The sequence below is a fragment of the Zootoca vivipara genome, chromosome 7, assembly GCF_963506605.1.
Source record: "Zootoca vivipara chromosome 7, rZooViv1.1, whole genome shotgun sequence".
Taxonomy (NCBI): Eukaryota; Metazoa; Chordata; class Lepidosauria; order Squamata; family Lacertidae; genus Zootoca; species Zootoca vivipara.
The window spans coordinates 54,531,809-54,553,056 of NC_083282.1; the positions used below are offsets into that span (position 1 = coordinate 54,531,809).

General features: G+C 45.3%; 1 protein-coding gene across 20 annotated transcripts in view; it reads right to left on the reverse strand.

The window, feature by feature from the left end:
- Positions 1-21,248, reverse strand: part of PLEKHA6 (pleckstrin homology domain containing A6) — a 191,605-nt gene that overhangs the window by 9,617 nt on the left and 160,740 nt on the right. For 13 of the 20 annotated variants that reach the window (XM_060277080.1, XM_060277077.1, XM_060277075.1 and 10 more), the window contains 9 exons: positions 18,276-18,344; positions 17,381-17,461; positions 16,222-16,371; positions 15,124-15,219; positions 9,740-9,851; positions 9,009-9,148; positions 6,325-6,474; positions 3,563-3,692; positions 2,432-2,541 (listed from right to left, as the gene is read on the reverse strand). In XM_060277080.1, the coding sequence (XP_060133063.1) occupies positions 2,432-2,541; positions 3,563-3,692; positions 6,325-6,474; positions 9,009-9,148; positions 9,740-9,851; positions 15,124-15,219; positions 16,222-16,371; positions 17,381-17,461; positions 18,276-18,344 (1,038 nt within the window). The remainder of the gene's footprint in view (positions 1-2,431; positions 2,542-3,562; positions 3,693-6,324; positions 6,475-9,008; positions 9,149-9,739; positions 9,852-15,123; positions 15,220-16,221; positions 16,372-17,380; positions 17,462-18,275; positions 18,345-21,248) is intronic. The other 7 variants (XM_060277076.1, XM_060277078.1, XM_035122758.2 and 4 more) reach the window with 3 other exon arrangements.

Genomic DNA, 21,248 nt, shown 5'->3' on the forward strand with positions numbered 1-21,248 from the left:
TGAGGAGATATCAGGAGAGAAATACGCAAACATAGAAAGCTGCCTTATGAAGAGTCAGACCATTGGTCCATGCCTGCATACACACCATAAGCTTGCAGAACATGACTTCCCCCAAAGGATCCTGGGAACTGTAGTATGTTATGGGTGCTGGGAATAGTGGTGCTGTGAGGGGTAAACTACAACACCCAGGGTTGTTTGGAGGAAGCAATGTGCTTTAAATGTATGGTGCATATGCAACCCTAGCTGAATATTATCTATACATACACTAATTGGCAGTGACTCTCCAGGATTTCATACATAGATCTCTCTCCATCCTACCTGGAGATGCTGGGGATTGAATCAGCAATGCTGTACCACTGAGCTATCATGGCCCTTCAAGATGGAGAGCCAAGGGATGGACAGCCACTAGGCAAAACAGTTTGGGGGGGACAGGATAGGCAAAGTAAGTCTGAGAGATTGTGATTCTGAAAGGGGTGACAGATTTGGGGGGAGAAAAGAGGAAGCAATTTAACAATCCATTGGCTGCGCTCTGCAGCTGCAAGTTTATTGCTGCTTGTGCGTTTTTTGGGAACAGAACGGCAGTTACTGAGTGAAAATAAAGGATGAGGAGAAAAGACAGATGCTGACCAACTTCAGCACCCTAGGGGAGAGTTTCCAGAGCATTGCAAGAGAATAGTAAATGCTAATCTACTGGTAGTTAAGCCCCAGTGCTCTTTCCTGGCGCACTATCATCGGAACAAAAGAGGAGAGTTCGTGTAATTCAGTGGCTAAGGGCAGAAGGGCTGTGGCTCAGTGGTGCAGGATCTGCTTTGCATGAAGAAGGTCCCAGGTTCGATTCCCAGCACGCTCAGGTACTATTGGGAGAGAACCCTATCTCAAATCCAGGAGAGCTGCCAGCCAGTGTAGACAGTACTAAGCTAGATGGTGCAATTCAGTATAAGGCAACTTCCAACGTTTCTAACGAGATACAGTGGGAAACAAAAAACAGCAGACTTGTCTCCCCACCTCTTCTCTACCTATTAAGGCCTCGTAAAAAGGAAAGGAGGAGAGATGTGATGTCACTGCATTCTTTCAAGCAGCAGCCAATGGAGTGCGCCACCTTTTGAGCAGCAGCCATGTACGGCCCATCGTGTCTTGCTTCTCCCTAAGAGTCTGGGATAGGAAGATCCCTGTTCAGACCTTAACTTAAGGTTATGTAAGCCATATTTACTCTGCCCTCTAGCCCTTATTTGCAATAAGGGGGATCATAGCAACACTGACCTACCTCATAGGGTTGTCGTAAAGGTGGTAGGAATTGTGTATACAAACTCCTTTCAATACAGTGGAACCTTGATTGTCAAACGCTTCAGAAGTCAAACGTTTCGGCTTTCAAACGCCAACAACCCAGAAGTGAATGCTTCCGTTTTCGAAGGCGCCTCGAATGGCTTCCGAGGCATGTTTCTCTATTTTTTCAATGGATTTTGCCGACCAGCAATTGTGCCTCAATTGTCGAATGTTTTGGAAATCGAATGGTCTTCCGGAATGGATTACGTTCAGCAACCAAAGTTCCACTGTATATCCTTGACTGGTATTCCTCCCCTCTGAATACTAAAGTTCTCTTAAGCCACTAGCCATCTATACAGAGGAGGGGTGGTTTGCCTTGTGGACTCAGTGCCCAATGTCACATGCCCACTGGCTCTGCTTCTGCCCTCCTTGCATTAGGCAAGCTTCTGAAGTAGACGCCAGCTGTGCTTGCAAAGTCTCCTCCTCATAATCAGAAGACCATCTAGCTTACCTTTAGAGCTTTGCCCATAGTGCAGAGGTGGGGCAAGTAGATCTTTTCCAGCCTCTGGGGTCCATTTTGTGTGGGTTTAAAAAACATACACTTGGTTGTTTTTGTGCTGCTTTTTTAAAATTATTCTAGCTCCTTTTAAGGATATGTCAGTAAATTGCCTTGGGACATATATGTGGAAGGCAATTCACAAGTGAATAGATAATACCAATCTTTTTATGAGCTTTATGCTGCCGTTCCCAAACTTTTGCAACTTTTCCAAAACATGAGCAGAGGTGAAAGAGCCGTGATTAGGATCTCCTCTCCAGCTACTAACAGGAACAGCACCAGGACTTGCCTAGTACCTGTCTCTTCCCCCAGGGTGCGTGCGTGCGTGAGTGTTCGAGATTTACATCAAGGAAAAGGCATGGGGTGTGTGGAGAGAAAGGCTAAACACCCTCTCTCAAAATTGCCATGCCCCTTCAAAGCAGCCCCAAGGTGTTCTAACTAGTAGAACAAAAAACAAAAAAGGAAGGAGACTATAACCTGAGATCTTCTTAAATTCCTCTCCCACCCTCCTGCTCCTTTCCCATTTTAGCAATCTGCACAACCCTCCCTATATTGCCTCAATCTCTCTGATGGTAATTATAATTAGGAAAAGACGGCAGAATTTGATCTTACCCGGGCATTCAGCCCATTGGCTAAGTTGCTGGCACCCCTCCGCACCACACCTGACATGGGGATGGTGTCGTCATCCATGGGTGATTTGGTCCTTGGGGGAACAATGCCAACTGGGAGAATGCAGAGGAGGGGGAAAGGTGTTTCATCAGCAAGAAGCAAAAAGTCAAGTTTCTGGCAATGGCAATAGCTATGGACAGACATAACTATGTTTTCTTTATTTGGGACACCATGGTCCTTTGATTGCAAGGAGAGATGGCTTCCCACACCCACCCAAAGATTTGAAAACATACAGTTTCAGATACCAAGTGGCTGGAACAGCAGGATTTGACAACCACAACTGTCACTGAAAATGCTGCTACTAAGTATTTTTTATGCCACTTTTCAGTTGCATACAGCTACACACAAGGCAGCTTACAATCAGAACATTGTAATACCATACTACACGACAACTAGTTATATTGAAATGAAACAGAAGTGTAAGAGACTTGTATCTAGAGATCAAGCAAGCCCATAGGCTCATTACATCTTTAATAGTTTTGTAGATGTGGAAGTTTGGACAGGAGCAGCTTGCCATATCATAGGACTAGTGGGATGAGCCAAGCTGCACCTGTCGAAATTCCTGATTCCAAACAACTGAAGATGCAGAAGCCTTGTCCCACACTGCATCTGGTCATCTCCGTGAGAAAGAGCAGAAGAGTGCTAATGGTGTTGACCAGACATCTGTGTCCTTCCAGATTTCAACAGCAGTTTGCACTAGAAATGCACTGTTGTAGTGAAGCTGCTTTTGCACCTGTGAACACTAAATTGTCATCATTCCCAAGCCCATCTTAATAGACTATAATGGAAATGGAGGCTTTATTCTTTGGATATGCTTCCTCCTTGAGTCTCATTAAAAACATGAGAGGAGTCTTGCTGGATCAGACCAAAAGTCTGTCCACTCTGGCATTCTGCTTCTCACAGTTGACAGCCAGATGCCCACAAGGAAGTCCACAAGCAGGCCATAAGGGCAATAATATGGAGCAGATCTATCTGCAAGTCAGGAGGACCACTCAATAGGCAGGTTGTCTGGAAGAGTCCTAATCAGTAAGCCAAATCAGGTCCCCTCCTAGGGTGCACATTGTTTACCAGTACCTTTGTTGAGAGCAACTTGCTTATCAGCATCCAGGTCTTGCCTTGTCTGCAAGAGACCAGCCTCCACAGCAGAATTTGAGGCTGACGTCCGGTGATGGTCCTTCTTGTTCTGCTCAAAGCTGGACTTGGACTGTGGGGGCAAATACAATTCCCTGTGAGGAACTGCAAGGGAAGCTGAAGAGAGGTCCTGTCTCCAATTTACAGCTGCCACTTTCCTTAACTACACAGGATTTCAGACACAGACAAACACACATGCCAAAAATGAACAGAAATGCCCACACAGAAACAGCGAAAGGAAGCAGTAATCAGAAGATGCAACTTTGCCAGGGGTTTCTCCCCCTGCCCATCATCAAAAAATGATTTCCACTGTTATTGTTCTTTTGTTCAATTGAAAGGCAACCCTATATGAGCCAACAGTCCAAGTAGAAATGGTAGCAACAGCTTAGGTACGGGGTTTATCTCCATCCCATCTACTCCTGTTGCTAGCAGAATGCAGGCATTTCAGATATAAGTATTGGTGAATGAAGCCAATTACATAAGCTGTCGTCACCACTCCGCTGAATTGGAGACTCAAGACCATAAAAGAGCAACAGAGCTTTGGAAAATCATTGCCCCCTTGATCAGAAAATAAGCAACAGCTTGAAGAGGTGTTTCCCCACCCCCACCCCTTCCTCTGGGAAAGATGGGCATTTTAACATTGGCAACAGAACCTCCCCAAATCCCTCTCCTTCTGCTTCATCTCAAGAGCATCTCTGTGGGCAATCTCTGCTATTAACACAGATGACTATCACAGGGGATGAATGCAGGGAAGGGAAAGGACAATAGAAGTAAAACCACAGCTAGGAATGGCAGAATGAGCCAGAGCAGTTGCAACCATTAAATTGTCCCCTTGCACCAAACAGCCTTTCTGTCAGCCTGGGCATTTTATGTACATCATAATGAACTCTGTATTTGGGCTCCTGCTACAACATAAACACCCAGAATAAAAGGTATGAGTCTTTGTGCATCTTGTGCTGAACTTCTGGGCAGTAAAATGTTTGAGGGTTCTACAGTATTTCAATCTGGTCCAGAGAGAAGATTTGACTCTTGTATCACAATAGCATCCAATTCTTGAGAAGTTCATAGAAATGACTTAATCCTATAATGGCAACTTTATCCATGGTCACCAGTAAGGCATGTTTTAAAACTTTTGAGGTTAGTTTTATTACTATGATTGAAAACAAATATGGTTTGGGTTTGAGAAAAAACAGTACTGTACCAGCCTTTTAGAAAATAAAACAACTACCGGTACCTTAATTCCTCACCTTAATTCCTTAATTCTTTATATGGCCTTGCCCTGAACTTTGCTGCCGCTATCTGACTTTTGGGATGTGCAAAACCTGTGAAGTTTCACTCGGGGAAAGCAAAGGCAGCTTTGAAGTGAGAGCAGCAGAAGGCTAGGAGGTTTTCTTCCCCCACCTACTTTGCAACTGACCTATAATGGTTGCTTCCCCCCAACCATGGGATCCCAATGGCATGATATCCCCTCTCAACATGGGAGATGAAAAACCAGCTCAGCAGCTTTAAAACATTTCCACTACCTTCATGGGGTTTAACATGGATCAGATTCTGCTTGGTGGAGATGTGAAACCTTTGCAGATATTAATCCAAGGTTATCTTACAAACTAAGTGGAGAGTTACTCTTCGAGGAACATATCATTGTTCATGATATTCTTGTGGACTGATGTATTTTGTATATCACTTTCCCACTGGGCAAAGAGGCCCACCAAGCCACAGGATACTTGGCTATCAGTATAAATATAGACCACAATCAATTGCAATCTAAAGCTGAAGGCAGACAGTAATTTTTGAGAGAGATGAAGGGAGTCTGACAATGGCATCACTTTGCATGTATGCTTAACAGTTCTTTTGTCTCACTGTTGCCGCTGGTCAAAAAGGTTTCACAGGTTTTTGAGTTTTTTCAAAAACCCGCAAAGCCACTTCACCTGAAGCAAACATCAGTTAAGGAATCTGGATCAGTTAAGGGTCTGGAGACTTCTGTTTCAATGTATCCGAAGAAGTGTGCATGCACACGAAAGCTCATACCAATGACAAACTTAGTTGCTCTCTAAGGTGCTACTGGAAGAATTTTTTTTTTGTATCAGTTAAGGAAGTACACCAAGCAGCAATTTCTCTTTCAAGATGGCTTCAGCTCTCTGAAGAAAAGTAAAGAAAAAATATTGTGTGTTTCCAGTCTAAGTCTCTGATTTGAAATCTGTGTCCCACTTTTGCCTTCTGTTCTCATCCACGATTAGGGTATATCACAACCTGCCACTGAGAGGATGTAGCTTCTGACATTCTCAAAAAGGCAAATTGCCCCAAAGGCTGTTTGGCAGATGACATTTTTCATACCTGGGCAAAACCTACACGTAGGAAAAATATCATGTAATGGGCTTCAGGGAGCATAGGTTGCTTGAGAAAGATGACTGGTTAACCAACTGACTAGGAGTAGCTGGTGGGGAGAGGTGGTAGTGCTGTGGTCCTGGTCTCTGAGCACCAGTCCCATTACCATGTACCAAAAAGGTGAAAGGGTTGGGCAGTGTCGGTTCACCTGCACTGCACTGCCTAACCCTAACCCTGCACTGTTGCAGGACACAACAATGACACAGCATGGCTCCTACCCGCAAGCTGCTCCCGCACCTGGCTCCACATCCCTCCCCAGTTCCAGGTGAGTGTGGCAAAGGATAGAGCATGCCTCCAGCTCTCAAACTCCATTTTGATACCTGTCCCCTCTTCGCCTCGCTGCTTTGCTGCCAGGAAGGGGAGTTAGGATACGGCCAGAGGCGGCTTTCGGTAGGGAGCGGAGGGACAGTCGGAGGAGATTCCAAGGGCACATATGATTTGGGGAGGGGAGGTCGAGGTGGACCGGGCTCCTGAAGTGGAGAGGAAGCCGAGAAGTGTTAGGAGTAAGAGCAGAGAAACTGTGAGAAGGGGAAGGAAAAGAGAATTAGTGAGACAAAGACTCCAACAGAGACAGGTGTTACACCCAGGACAGGGCACAGCTGCAACCGAGCACCCAGGAGTCCCAACGTCAAATGGCCAGCCTCTCTCTTCATGCTGGGGAACCCCAACATTGAGCCATGCAAGCCTGGGATGAGCCTGGTGTTACTGGACCAAAGGCGCAAACTTTGAGGGGACTTTCAGCCACTTCCAAAATATCTGCCATTTCAAAAAGCAAGAATGCACATTGTCTTTCAAGGCACATTGTCCAAAATGCAGATATTTTATGATCCTTGCAGTCTGCTGCTTGCCCCACAATGTGAACCTATATCTATAGACACAACAGCTGTAGGTTTGAATGACCCAATGGTGATTGCATACATGCTGAAATCTCAAGGTTTCGGGAATACGTACAGAAAATGATACCCCCCAAAACATGCAGGGGGGGGGGGGTGGAACATGAGTGGGTCTGGGGTTGATGGTTGATTTGGGGCAGAAATTTAGGTTCAATGACAGGTGTAGCCAGAGTGACCCCCCCCAAAAAAGATGCCTATCCATTGGCTATTTTCCTCCTTGCATTTGGCCATTTGTACAAGTTGGAATACGATATGCCAGTATCTGCAATGCCTTTTATAGGCATGGAAGTAGCATAGGAAGTACCTTTTGGCCCAATCTATTGGATTGGGCTTCTATTTAGGATGGGCAGAGGTTGTAACAGTAAAAGAAGTTGCTAATCTCCCACCAACTCATAACTACTGAAACTGAATCACTCCAAACTTTTAGGGTGCTTGAAGTATCCCAGCCTAAGGCGTGTGTCAGCTGCTGTCATATCTGAGCATTTTTTTGCCATTTTTATGTGCATCACGTGAAGACCAATTCATTTTGCAGCCTAAGGCAGCTATCACTACATGGAGAACTGCTTGTGTAGCAGCTTTTCTCTATGCTATCAATCTTCTTCTTTAAAACAGTTGCTGATGTGGCGTTGAGACGAATGGCTCACAAAGGCTGTGACCACATTATTTTCTCCCACCCAAAAAACACACACCAGAGGAGCAATTTCACCAGGAAAATATAACGCTGCTCTATACCGAATCAGACCATCAGTCATTCTAGCTCATTACTGGCAGCGGCATTCGAGGGTTTCAGACAGGAGTTCTTGCCAGCCCTTCCTGGTGATGCCAGGGGTTGAACCTGGGACTTTGTGAATGCCAAGCAGATTTTCTATCAATGAGCTATGGCCCTTGCCTAATGCTCTGCAATGATACCAGCAATGATTCCGGATTAGTAATTCGATAAGTGAGCAGACATAATGAAGGGAGGGAGGGAGTCTTGTTGCAGAGTAAAAAGCCTTCAAATAATTATCCTAATTGCTCATTGCCGCAGTTTCCCAAATAAAAGCCAGCGGAGCAGTGAAAGTGGCTATATCATCTATCCCATAATTCAGTCTACCTGAGGGGTTGTCTTACCCCTACATGTCCACCTGACTGCTTTGATCTGCATAAAGGCCACTTTTATAAGTGTCACATAACAGGTATTTTGCTCTTGCAAAGAATTGGTCCTTTAGAGTGGCAGTGCCTACTCTCTGCAGTGGGCAAGAACGTCTGTGGTACCGTATTCAGCACCAGCTCAAATCTTCTTTCGTTTAGGCAAGTCTGCCTAGACGTGTGCACATTGCATTGCGCGCATTTGTTTCAACACTACTGATTTTATCTATATTTTGATCTATTTTACATCAATTAGTTTTACAGTTTGGCTTAGTTGTATTTTCTTATGTATATTTTAAATTGTGTTATGCAAACAGCTTTGAGATTTTTGTTGATTAAATAATATACAAATCCTGTTAAATAAATAAGTATAGTGATCAGCTTTGGGTCTTTTGATTCTAAAGGATTTTTTAAAAAAGGTGAGCACAAGCACAAATTGTGTTAAATTTTAATGGGTGCTGCAGGTGATTGGCCCGCTGAATCAGAGTGCCAGTTACCTGGAATCTATACTTCAAGTTGCCAATCCCTTTGCTGAATACTTATAGTCTTGAAACTTAGAAGGATCAACACAGCTACAGGATATCAAATGAGTAAGGTTAGCTCTACCCTGCTCTACCAACTTTTTCTTTATCTCCCTCCTACTGCATATCTTGGTTTGGAACTACTATTGCAACCAGGGGCAGGAGGGGAGAGAAGTCTGGAAGCACCCAGAGTTTCAAGGTGTTTAAGCCAATATTACGAACTTTAAATGGTTGGGTTGTATTGCCAGGGCCCCTTCGACTTTCCTCTGAAAAAAAAATATGTATTGCAGCCTCCACCACCAATGCCAGAGCAAGGCCTGGGTTGCCACCTACTGGTGGAATGATAATCCTGGAAACAAAAGCGTTACGAGAGCATCTTGGCCATGACTGGGAACACTCCCCCCTCTCCCATTTTGCTGCATCTTCATTCAGGCTGCCCTGGGCAATAATAAATTTGCTCACCTCGTTGCTGCCTTGCTTAGTAGGGGAGCTCTGGGATCCCGACACGAGAGAGAAAGGGCTCAGGGGACTCGTGAGGCTGGCTGAGCTCAAAGGGCTGGCTGGGCTGTTGGAGCTGTAGGTTCCTGATGGGCCAAGGGATACTGCGGAAAAATAACATGGAAAAGGTAAGCCATTCATGCAAACAGATGGATGGATCAGCAGGAAAGGGACTACCTAGAGAGGCCAACGGAAAGTGTGTGTGTGGTGGAGGGACGAACTGAACCTTCCTTCTGAAAACAAAGGAAAGTACCCTTTAAAAAGTTATGATGGTATTTGTCCTGATATAGGTCCTCTAGTTGTGCCAACTCCAGACTGATACCGAGACTGTCCTGCCCCCTGCCCCCCCCATGTCCTGGTTGTCATGCTGCTGGCAAATGGACTGGTGTGGTTTATGGCACAGGGTCCCTTCCAACTCTGTGATTCTACGAAACCCTTGCTGATGCACAGCCAATTACACAGCAATCTACCATTAGTTCCTGATCTACCGTATCTTCTGCTTACCCCTGGTCTAAATGACAGTGCCACTCTTCAAATAGATTGCGATAAATGATACTCCTATACTGGTTGCAAAACATTTCCAGGTGGCAGATTGAGTGTACGTATTGTGGAAGGAATGGCAGATATTGAGATAACATGCCAATACTTCTGCCTGCTACTCCAAAGAGCCTGCAAATAAAAGGAGTTGCACTTACCCCTATGCTTTGCTGTGTCTGTGCCCCGAGATGGGTTGTTCTTCCTCAGCCCCTCCATCACATCCTGGATCCGCCAGATCTCCTTCTGGATTTGCCGGTTGAGCATTTCATTCTGAAAGGGCCAAAGCACCCAAAATAATAGTAAGTAAACTACCACTGCTTCCTGAACTCAGTCCTTGGGGGAGGGCCGTAGCTTATTGGTAGAGCATATGCTTTGCCTGCAAGAAGGTCCCAGATCCTAGCCATCTTCAGGATGGGCTGGGGACTACCCCTGTCTGAAAACCTGGATTGCTGCTTCCAGTCACTACAAGCAACTCCGAGGTAGCTGGAGCCATGATCTGTCTTAATACAAGGCAGTTGCCTATGTTTCTATTTCTTTTAGGTAAAAACTGTATGTTCCCCTTTATATAAATGGTGGCTAACATTATGTTGGACTAGAACTCCCATCATCCCTAACCACTGGCTATGCTGTCTGGGGCTGATGAGTGCTGGAGTCCAACAACCAGGGGCAAATCTGCTATGAAACAAATGAAGCTTAGGCTTCAAGGCCCCTAATCCCGGAAGGGCCCCAGAAGCAATTTAGTCCACATTGCTTAAAATTTGTGAGCCACATTGATCTGAGTCAAATTGATTACTTTTTTGTTATATATATTTCCCCCCAGATTTAGGTCCACCACTTGCTTGACACGTCTACGTATATAGCTAGAACTCTGCAAATGGGAAAAGCAGCTGGATGAAGGGGGATTTAAGCACCCACTCAATTTCTCTTGGCAAAAATTGCCAATTTTACATGCTTCCGTAATCCCTAAGAGATCTTTTTCTCCAAGCTTAGCCTAGGTTCTGCAGAAGGCACACTTTGCTATGGCAGCCCTGGGCAACTGGTCCTCTTATCAAGGAACCGATGAGCAGCTTATAATCAGAAGTTTGTACAGTTTCAAGCAAGAGTGCAAATTGAAAAATCACTGTGAAGAACAGGCTATCAGAACACTGATATAATCATCCAGGCAGTTGTGAATGTTCCTGGTTGCAGAACTGCATAGAGAACCATAACATGTGAAGCAGCAATAATGCATTACATATATTCTGCTCTGGTTTCTACAAGTGCAGCAACACTTTTTGGAACAGCTGCAATCACAGCAGAGTGTATCCATGTAGCTCCAGTTCACTGCCTGCTCACACATTACATTTCCCCATGCCCAGAGACAACTGAGATGCAGAAAAGTAAAGCCGCCAGCTGGCATGCAAGGATCAGCCCAGAGTGCTTTAGAAATCAGTTGTGAGGTTTATGAAAACAATGCAACTGGCCCAGAATCCCTATTTTCCACCCCTTAAAAAATTGGGATGTTGCTTAGCATCCCAGGGACAGAAGTTACATACTGAAGACTGTTGTCTTACTGATTCTCTGAGTGCAAAAAACGGTTCAAAATGTTGACTGTTGGAAATTGCTGCTTTCTTTTTTTCCTTCTTAAAGCAAACAGGTTTCAAGCTCAGGATGTGGAAATGGCTCAGACTTATGCATTTGCATGTACAACCAACATCAGTGCTGAGAGTGCATGTCTCGCAAGAATACCTTGCCGCTCCACCATGTGTTTCTAGTCTCATATATTCACCTGCCTATATCTGTTTTCCTGCCACATCGCAATTTCTGCCCCAGCATGACAAATTTTCCATAAACTCACAGACTCAAGTAGTAAAGTTTGAGCAAACTATGCTAAATTGCTACGAGTGTGCAAGCAGTTTTAAAAACAGCATTTGCAGTCCTTCCCCTTTTTAGCACAGCACAATCCATAACACAGAGGATACACACAGGCATTTTTTGCTTTCCTGTTCCACTTTTAATGAGAATCTGTGCAGATGTAGCTTTTTGCACACACCTGGGAGATGTCCTGCTCACCCAACTCTCAGCCCTAAATATTCTGATCTTATTATTCCATTGAAGCACAGAGATTACAGTTCAAATCATTGGATCAGATTGGAAATGTGTGCACAGACAATCCAGAAATGAAGTGGTTACTGCAGGAGTTTAAAACCCATTGTAATTACTCGGTGAACAAGGCTGCATACAAGCACAGCCTTATCACTTAAAACATGAGAACAGGCCGAGCACATCATCCTTCCAGCTAAAGCACAGACATCACCTGCTCTTTCTACCATTACAATCAATTAGTTCCATCAGGAGCTAGCAGAGCTCTTGCTTTCCCTTTGAAAGAGCCACTCACAAACATCCTGGCCTGGATATTTATGCCACTTTGGAACAGATGCTGGATGTTCTCCAGCTGTGGAAGGCTGCAGACTCCAGGACTGCAAGCAGGGCATACTGGAGAGCCACCCCCTGCTCTATCAAAACATCTCTCCCTCCCACTGGAGCTGTTCCAGAATTAATTACTCTCAGGCAGGACACAAACAGCAATAAATTGCTAGGCACACAACAGACCCTCTTCAATGAAGAGTGATCTGTTTTATAACACTCTGGGATGCAAACTTCTGGAATAAATGAACTGAAAAAAGTTCCGCATCCATCAGGTTGTTACATAGTGCGAGAACAGATGTGATTTCATGATACAGTCATACCTCGGTTTAAGTACGCCTCAGTTTGAGTATTTTCAGTTGACCTGTCTGGAACGGATTAATCCACTTTCCATTACTTTCAATGGGAAAGTTCGCTTCAGGTTAAGTATGCTTCAGGTTAAGTACAGACTTCAGGAACCAATTGTGTTTGTAAACCGAGGTACCACTGTATGATTGTGTTTTTGTGTTTTAATATGATTAGTTGTAACTTATTTGTTCAAACCTGCTTTGAGTTCTTTTTTCGGGGCGGGGGGGGGGGGAGAATGCAGGATATAATTTAGGGGAGGGGGGAAGGGGGAAAACAGTCACAGGAGATCCAGTACAGTAATGGATTCCCCCACCATCTTGTCTAGTTTGCCCTTAAGCCTGCAATCGCAAGCATTTTTAGAAGTCTCACTAAACTAAATGGAACTTACTTCAGAGTATATGGGATCCTTAAAAGTGGGTCATTCACCAAAGCAAATGGTGAGCAGTCTTTACCGGCCTGTTGTACTTCAGATATGCATGTGGCTAGCTGCAGATCAGGGAGAAGACTTCTAGCCTAGCTGTCTGCTGTAGTGGAATGACTAATTTTGCACATGGAAGGAAATTTTGATGCATGCATAAGTTTCAAACAAGCCATTTCCTCTGTGCATACCTGTGTGCAGCCTGTACCACATGCTCAACTCAGTGTTTGAATTCACCCTGATGGTGGCATCTTCCACACATGATTCTGTGGTGTAGCATCCAGGTGGAAGCACAGGATGCTTCCTAGGGTCAAGGCAAGCATCCTCTTTCCCAAAGCACTCCTCCAATTAAGTGAACCCTGGCCACATCTGCCAGAGCAGGAACACTGAACTCCACCCCCCCCCCCACACACACTTTGCTTTTCTGACAAGGACCAAAAGAAGGCCTGTTGACTCAACTCCCACATTCCTCTCACCATTTGAATGTGTGCTGGGGGGTGACAACAGGGGGTTAAGAGCTGTTTGTTTCCACTTCCGTACCTTTGCAAATAGATACTAAGAATAGAAGGTTTTCTATTTGCACTGAACATGCACGCACACAGAGACAGAGTTTCACGGAAATCTGGTAGGTGCTTAAATGTGTGGAGTCTGGAGACTAAGCGGACCTCAGAGCAAGGAAGAAAAACAATGCCTTCATTCAGTGTGGCAGTGAGAAGGTCAAGTGTCGTTTACATTGGAAGGGAAGCAAGGATTAGACATCATTACTCTATCTGGTGTCAATGACACGGACAACATCAGTAAGCCAACCTCTGTGCCTGCTTTCTGCTTCAGCGTCTCCCACATCTCTCACATCTGCCTTTTCAGAATGATAGCAGAGGGAGTTGCATAGCAAGAGGGGTGGGAAGCTGGATTGGGCAACATTGACCCCCTGCTTACAAGGCTTCTAAGGATAATTAAGCACTACTGTGAAGCTGCTTCTGGCAGGTCATCAGTGAGATGCATCCCAGCACCAGCAATTTTCTTTGCAGCTAATTCCAAACAAAGAAGTAATGGACCCCATATTGGAATTGAAGAACAGACTACAACCCCATCAAATGTTTACGTAATTTCTTGGTTGCTTTAAAATTACAGAAGAAAGGGTCAGAGAAGAAGTTGCATAAATCCAGGGTTGGTAGGGTACAGTATAGTTAAGAAGATGGACCCTAGTTTGGGGAAATATAAGGCTCTACGTTAGGAAAACCCAATCAAAAATTTCCCAAAGCATGAACTGGGAGCAATGACAACTAAATGCAAATGTGGGGCTTCTGTATTAACAACTGCTGTAGGAGAGATCAAAACTGACTGCACTGGAGTTTCTCTTAACATATTTCCTCATAGGATTTGCACACCAGTTGTTATCTGAAAGTTTGCACATGGGTCCATTAAATATCACATGTTTTGTGCATGCACAATAGGTGTGACTGGTCATGGTAGTAGTGCACAGTATTTTAGGTGCACATGCATGCATAACGCTTAAAATCTGGCTCTGATGTTTTTACTTGCATCTAGGAAAAGTAGCCCAGTCCAATAGTCAGTATTCCTTAAGGATGGATGTGTGAGAATGATGGCTTAATTATGTGAAATGATAACTGTACAGCGGTACCTTGGTTTACGAACTTAATACAGTAATAATAATAATAATAATAATAATAATAATAATAATAATAATGGGCAGCTTCAAACAGAAAAATAAAATAAAATAATCGATTAAACATTAAAAGCATCCCTAAACAGGGCTGCCTTCAGATGTCTTCTAAAAATCTGGTAGCTGTTTTTCTCTTTGACATCTGATGGGAGGGTGTTCAACAGGGTGGGCGCCACTACCGAGAAGGCCCTCTGCCTGGTTCCCTGCAACTTGGCTTCTCGTAATGAGGGAACTGCCAGAAGGCCCTCAGTACTGGACCTCAGTGTCCGGGCAGAACGATGGGGGTGGAGACACTCCTTCCAGAAGTCCTTTCCAGAAGTCCGTTCTTAAACCAAAACCGTTCTTAAACCGAAGTGCGCTTTTCCTAATGAGGCCTCCCGCTGCCGGTGCCCTTCCACCGTTCAGATTCCGTTCTTAGACTGAGGTAAAGTTTGCAAACCGGGACATTACTTCCGGTTTCACAGAGTTCGTAAACCAAATCGTTCTTAAACAGGACTGTTCTTAAACTGAGGTACCACTGAACTGAATACAGGTGGTTTTATTCTTTAATTTACAACTTTTTAAGAAGAGATCAAATCTGTCTATCAACAAATGCTTAGACACCACCACAGGTCTGTGCCCAGTTTTCTCTGGATTCTCTAGCATTTTCCTTAAACACAGGTTGTCTGGAGGTTTTGTTCTCTCACCTGGATGTCCAAGTTCAGTTGTTCCCACAGGTCATCATGCAAGGCTGACACCTCACCCTCCAGGTTCTCATATTCTATGGTGCTGTTGGCCAAAGCCTGTGGGGATTTGCAAACAGTCCCATCAAGATACCAACACAGTCACTCGCAATCTCCTCTCCATGTCCCTGGATGCCAGCCCAGCCTGGCTGTACACCACAGTACAGAGTAAATCTTCACCTAGGAGGTGATAGCTGCATTGGTAGAAACTGTTGTCTTCCAAATAGCTTCTTTGGAGGACAAAGATCACCCTCGTATGCTTCCCGTGCTAGCATTTAATTGCTGCATTCTGGAAGACACAAACTGGCATGATATTTGTGCACTGGGGGAAGCTAATGGACATACAATGAGAACAGAAAAGAGGACTTCACTCAAAGTGAAACAAACAGGAGGTTTTCACCAGTTCTCCCCATGTGTTTTGCACAGAGCAAACTCACAGCATGCACTCATGAACCAGAGGGGTTCAGTTTGGGTGCTATTGCACCTTCTCATTGGGTTGAAAGAAGCTTTCTTCTCTCTCACTCTCTCTTCCTTTTAAAAAAAATGAGAGAAAAGGAAATGAAACAGAGAGACAAAAGAAAGATTTATTGTACAATGCCAAACCCACAAAGCATTCCTCTCTTCACCCTCAGGTTTCCCCTGATACATGCAGCACCAGCGTTGGCAATGCAACAAGAGCAGGCAGCCCATGCAGGCTCAGCTCAGCTGGGGACACAGGCTCCACTGATGCAGCTCGTGCTGCTGCAGAAGCATCAAATACTGTAGGGCAAAGCCCATGTACAGCCAGAAGAGAGGACTGTCTTTGCACTATTCTGCCATGCAGGCTGCACACAAACCATAGGCTGAACTGTGCTCTCTGCTCCATTTAACAGCAAGCTTATTGGGCACAGCTGAGCATGGTAGTGGCAGTGCATGTTTGTATGGGTCAAATATACTTGATCAATAGGGACCAAGTATGTATTTTCCCTCCTCCACCGCCTCCACCACCATTGCTCTTGATCCTTGAAGGCTCCTGAGTGTCTGGGATTTCTGCAAGAATAAACAGGGCATTTTCTTTATTACCGTGCTGGCTTGGGACAGCTCCACCCGAATATTGATCAATTGGTTCTGGAGGGATTCCTTCTTGTGCAGCAGTTTTTCGGGGTAGGCTGGTTGGCTCCCAAACATCTCTAGCTCCTGGTGTGTCCCCATCAATGCACTCTCCAGACTTTCCTAAGTGAAGAGAAGAGTAAGGAAAATGTTTTTCTTTTTAAGCTGATGGTTACAAAGCAATCTGGAACTCAGCAGACCAAGGTATAGTTAAAATTCTTTTTCTGGCCTCAGGCATTCAGCCTTTCTGGGTCTTATTTCTAAAACCATCACTTGTTCCGTAGGATAAAGCATTATTGCAACTTAACTGGGTTGAAGGCTAAAAAGATCAGGTGCGGGCTGAGTTGGACTTGCTCATCTGCCTGAATAGCTAGACATGCCTTCTCCCACAGCATTCAGAGATGTAGGTCACACAATCACACACCCTCCCCAATAACCTCCACCACACATACAGTCTTGGAAAGAAGGAGCCTGGTATTGCATGAAGACATTTCCCTGAAATTTCTTTCTGCCTGTGCAAAAGGACTTCCTCTCCCACTTCTCTCCTCATGTGCCTGCCCCCAGATCTGCTCTGCAGGGTTGGGGGAAAACCCAAAGAAGATTTGGGGAGGCACACAGGGAGAAGAGAGGTACAGCAGAAGTACCAACGGGATGACTTTGAGAGCCAGTGTGGTGTAGTGGTTAAGAGCGGTAGACTCGTAATCTGGTGAACCGGGTTCGCATCTCCGCTCCTCCACATGCAGCTGCTGGGTGACCTTGGGCTAGTCACACTTCTCTGAAGTCTCTCAGCCCCACCCACCTCACAGGGTGTCTGTTGTGGGGGAGGAGGGGAAAGGAGAACGTTAGCCGCTTTGAGACTCCTTCGGGTAGTAATAAAACGGGATATCAAATCCAAACTCTTTGTTGGATACATCCCTCTATGAGCAATACTCCTGCTACAAAGGCCACTTTTAGCATATCTACCTCCTATTTTGGGGAAACTGGAAACATTTGCCACAAAAATAACAACCTCTTGTCCACAGCCTAGCAAATGCAATAAGATTCCAGCCTCAAAAAGCCTCTTGAAAGTTGGCCAAAAATCAGAAAGCAGCTTGCCCATGGCATTAAGTGTGCTATGATACACGCCCCTTACCTTCTCTGCACGAAGTTGCTGCACCAGCCTCTCCTGTTCCCTCATCACCTTGTTTTGCTCACAGAGCTTTCCCAGGAGCTTCTTTCATGGAGGAAAGAGAGAAAAGAAAGGCGAAATATAAGATTCATAGCGGAGTCTGGGGTGGGGAAATGAATGTAGCCCTCTAAGTCTCTCTTGGGCTCTCCCCAGGTCACATCCCCTCCTCAGACACACCCCTTCTGGCCCTGCCTTGCACTCTTCTTGGGTGTCCACACAGACACACACGCTAGAATGTGTCTGTGCACTCTGATAAAGATTCTTGCAAGTGTGAATGGAGAAGAGAGAAAGATGCAAGTGTGTAGGAACTAGCCAAATATGTGCATTCATTGCTCCACCCACTTTTGCCTTTGTCCTCACCCAGCACTGGCATGTGGCCCCCAGAAGGTTGCTCAGGAGCAAAAGTGGCTCTTGAGCTGGATAAAGGTCCTCCACCCTGGTTCACATAGTAAAAGGCATTCATCTGCTTTGACAGATCTCAACCTGGCCTCCAGGTATTAGAGCCTCAGTTGCTGGGGCTGCACAATCTGAGCAGGGCAGACCCACAAACAATGGCGCCAGCATGAAAACACAAACCCAGAGTACAATGGGTATGGATGGGGCAGGAAAAGCGACAACCCAGGGTTGGTGAACGACGGCGACCACAAGCGCTTGGGACCTTGCAGCTCCACTAGCAGAATAGATGCCTGTTTAATGATGTCAAGAGAAATGGAGAGGGAAGGCACAGCCTGCAAGGGGTGGAGGATGAAGAGGTGGCAGCGGAAGGGGGGATGGAAGAGGCAGACAGGCAAGAGGGAGGGAGGGAGGGAGGGAGGGAGGGAGGGAGGGAGGGAGGGAGGGAGGGAGGAGGTGCTCTTACATCTGTATCCTGCTCGCTTATCTTGTAGGTGTGCAGCGACTCTCTATAGGCTTCGGGGAAATGAGACACCTGCAAAAACAGGAACAAATCATTCCTGCTCTCTCTGCCTTTGAAGTTGACATGTCATGACAAGCCCCTGGGGAAATCCAAGGCTGCTTCTGCTTAGTGCGTAGGGGTGGGAAGCCCTCCATGTTTTCAGGTCCTGCAGCTCAAGCCCCAACCTTCTTTCCCCAAGTCTTTTTTAATTAAGCAACATTTACTGGGTAGAATAACCGAAGGGAAAGGCACACACTGTCTTGCATTTCCATCACTGTGGTCTGGGGGTTTCTGCTTCATAGTTCCCACCAATCTATCCAGCTTAGACTGCAGACTCCTCGCTAGCTTTCAAAATCAGCCGTCTTTCATCTCATCAAGGGAGGCAGCTCTTGCATAAAATGTAGTGAGAGAATTGCTCTTTTCCTAACTGCATAGAATTGCTCTTTTTCCTATCCCCACACATGTCAAGTTTATACACACACACACACACACACACACACACATACATATATATATATATACACATACATACATATATGGGGAAGTTGCTCAGATTATGAGCAAATCAGCTATTCTACTATGCATGCATGTTAATCATGCCCTCCCTCAAAGAGGGCACGTGTTGCGGTGAGACCTGGCAACCAAACCCTTGTGTTGTGGGTGGGCACGATTGGATAGCCACAACACTCTATAGGTAGGTCCCTTGATGCTGGGTTTAATCTGACCAATGGGAGCCAATCGGATCAAGGGACCTAAATATGCCTATGCACATGACCTGAGCTTTCTCTCTTGGTCAGTGCATCGGAACACCCGCCCACCTCTCCCTATATTTAGGGCTTGCATTTGACTTTGCTATGCCGTCGTGTGTCGCCTGTCATTGGGACAGGGGCACGGCAGGAATTTTCCCCACTTGGCTGATTGGCTGGTGCCATTTTGATTTTGCCTGCTGCGTAGCAAATCGTCACAACTTCTAAGGTTGTGGATAGGATCTGGTTCAGGTAATAGGGAAGGAGGAACGCTCTCGCCATCCCTATGTGAAGGGTATTCCGTTAAAGGAATCCAGGGACTCAATGGTTTGGTCAACCCTGAGAAAGGTTGTGCCCATGCCTGAGTCCAGGGGGACATCTGGGTGGTGGACATAGCATGTCCCCGGCTTTCCGCCATTCCAGGTGTTCACCCTAGGCTGACCTATGTTAGTGCCCTGGCTCAGCGCTACCTGCAATAGTGCAGGGAGTTAGTCGAACCAGAGCCTATGCAACCACTCACTTACTGTAATCAATAAAGTTGTGGCCTAAATTCTGCCAAAAACCAAACCAAAATTTGAGTCTTGTGTGAATTTATTTAAGGGGGAGGTTTAAAGGTCTAAACACGCAAGACATGCAACCTTCATTACCTTACAGATCACCAAGCAATTACACATGGCCAGTCATACAATAAACAGCAGCTCACCTTCACAATCACAGCAACTGCAATTGTGAGTAGATTTAAATATGTGACCTCTCCTCCCCCTCCCCTCGGCCTGCCCAGCAGTCACAGAATTCGGGTTCATGATGGGGAAGTTTCCCCTAAATGTGATAATTGCTATGGTCCAAAAGTTAGCTGCTCCATGTTATCTACTAACACACACTTAGTTAATAGATATACACAGAGCTAGTATATAGCACGCAAGGAAGACCAGAAAGAATTTTTGCTGGGGTTTGTAGGCCTAAAAGCAGTGTTGGCTATCCATATACAGTGCAGATCTTTACATGCCAAACAGGGGCCAATGTCTAGGAGGTTGCTATAAAAGGGTGGCTGATGAACAGGTAACCAGAGTCCTGTCCTCAGGAAACAGAGAGGCCAGGATAAGTGGGAGGCTGGATTAAAGTGAAACTTCAACAAGAGCACGGAAGGATCCTGTATTGTTTTCAACTTGAGACTTTGCATTGATCCAGAATTATAGTCAGACACCACCCCCCTCTGGTTTTATTCCCAGTTTATTTCCTGCTTTGAATTTCAAAGCTGTGCAAGCCCAGGGTAATAGATTTCACAAGATGCAGCCATGTAGTGTTGTGATTTGAGGTTCTTCACACAATGTCCAGCTCCCCACTATTTTACAGACGGGACAACGAATGCAGAAAGAAAGCCAGGTCAAAGGTGGCAGTTTTAGAGCATTGGCCTTTGGTGTGAATTCATAAAACCAAAACTCAGCTTTGCATCGTTTCCCTCTGGAACAGTGATATATCCAGCAGTACTTACCCAGAAGGGGTGTACAAGTATCACAGGAGGGCACTGATTAGAATTGATGCAATCCAGCACAGAAGAAAAGCATCACATCAGAACCAGAGTTTTATTATTATCAGGCAAGCTACCACGTTACAATAATACATTGAGAGAAAATAAGTTCTTAACTGCTAGTTGGCAGAACCTGATCAACAGGAGCTTCTCTAACACAGAGAGTGGTGATATGAGAAAAGTTTCTTGCTACAGATGTCACTCTCCATTTAAGTAGCACCTGTAACACTGTCGTCACCTTCATTGTTAGGCAAAAGAGCTGAAGCTCAGTGGCAAGGCACATGTTTCTATGATTTGCCTGCAGAAGGTACCAGGTTCATATGTGGTGTCTCTAGATAGGACTGGGAAAGATCTTTGTCTGAGGCCCCTTGTGAATCTTGTTGATTCCAGCTGGGATCAAATCTAAATGTTGACTCAAATCCTGCCCTATTTGAAATGTAATGGAAAATGTTTTGGATTGCATTGTTTTCCTTTAAAATAATAATTGAGCAATAACTGCTAAGTTCATTAAATCACTAGCCATACCTTTCCCCCTATAAAGTAGGAATTGGTTGCTGTTTTCTGTGTGTGTAGCTAAAAGCAATGGAAATACAGTCGTACCTCGGTTTACGACCCGCTCGGGTTGCGAACAGTTCGGGTTACGAACTCCGCAAACCCGGAAGT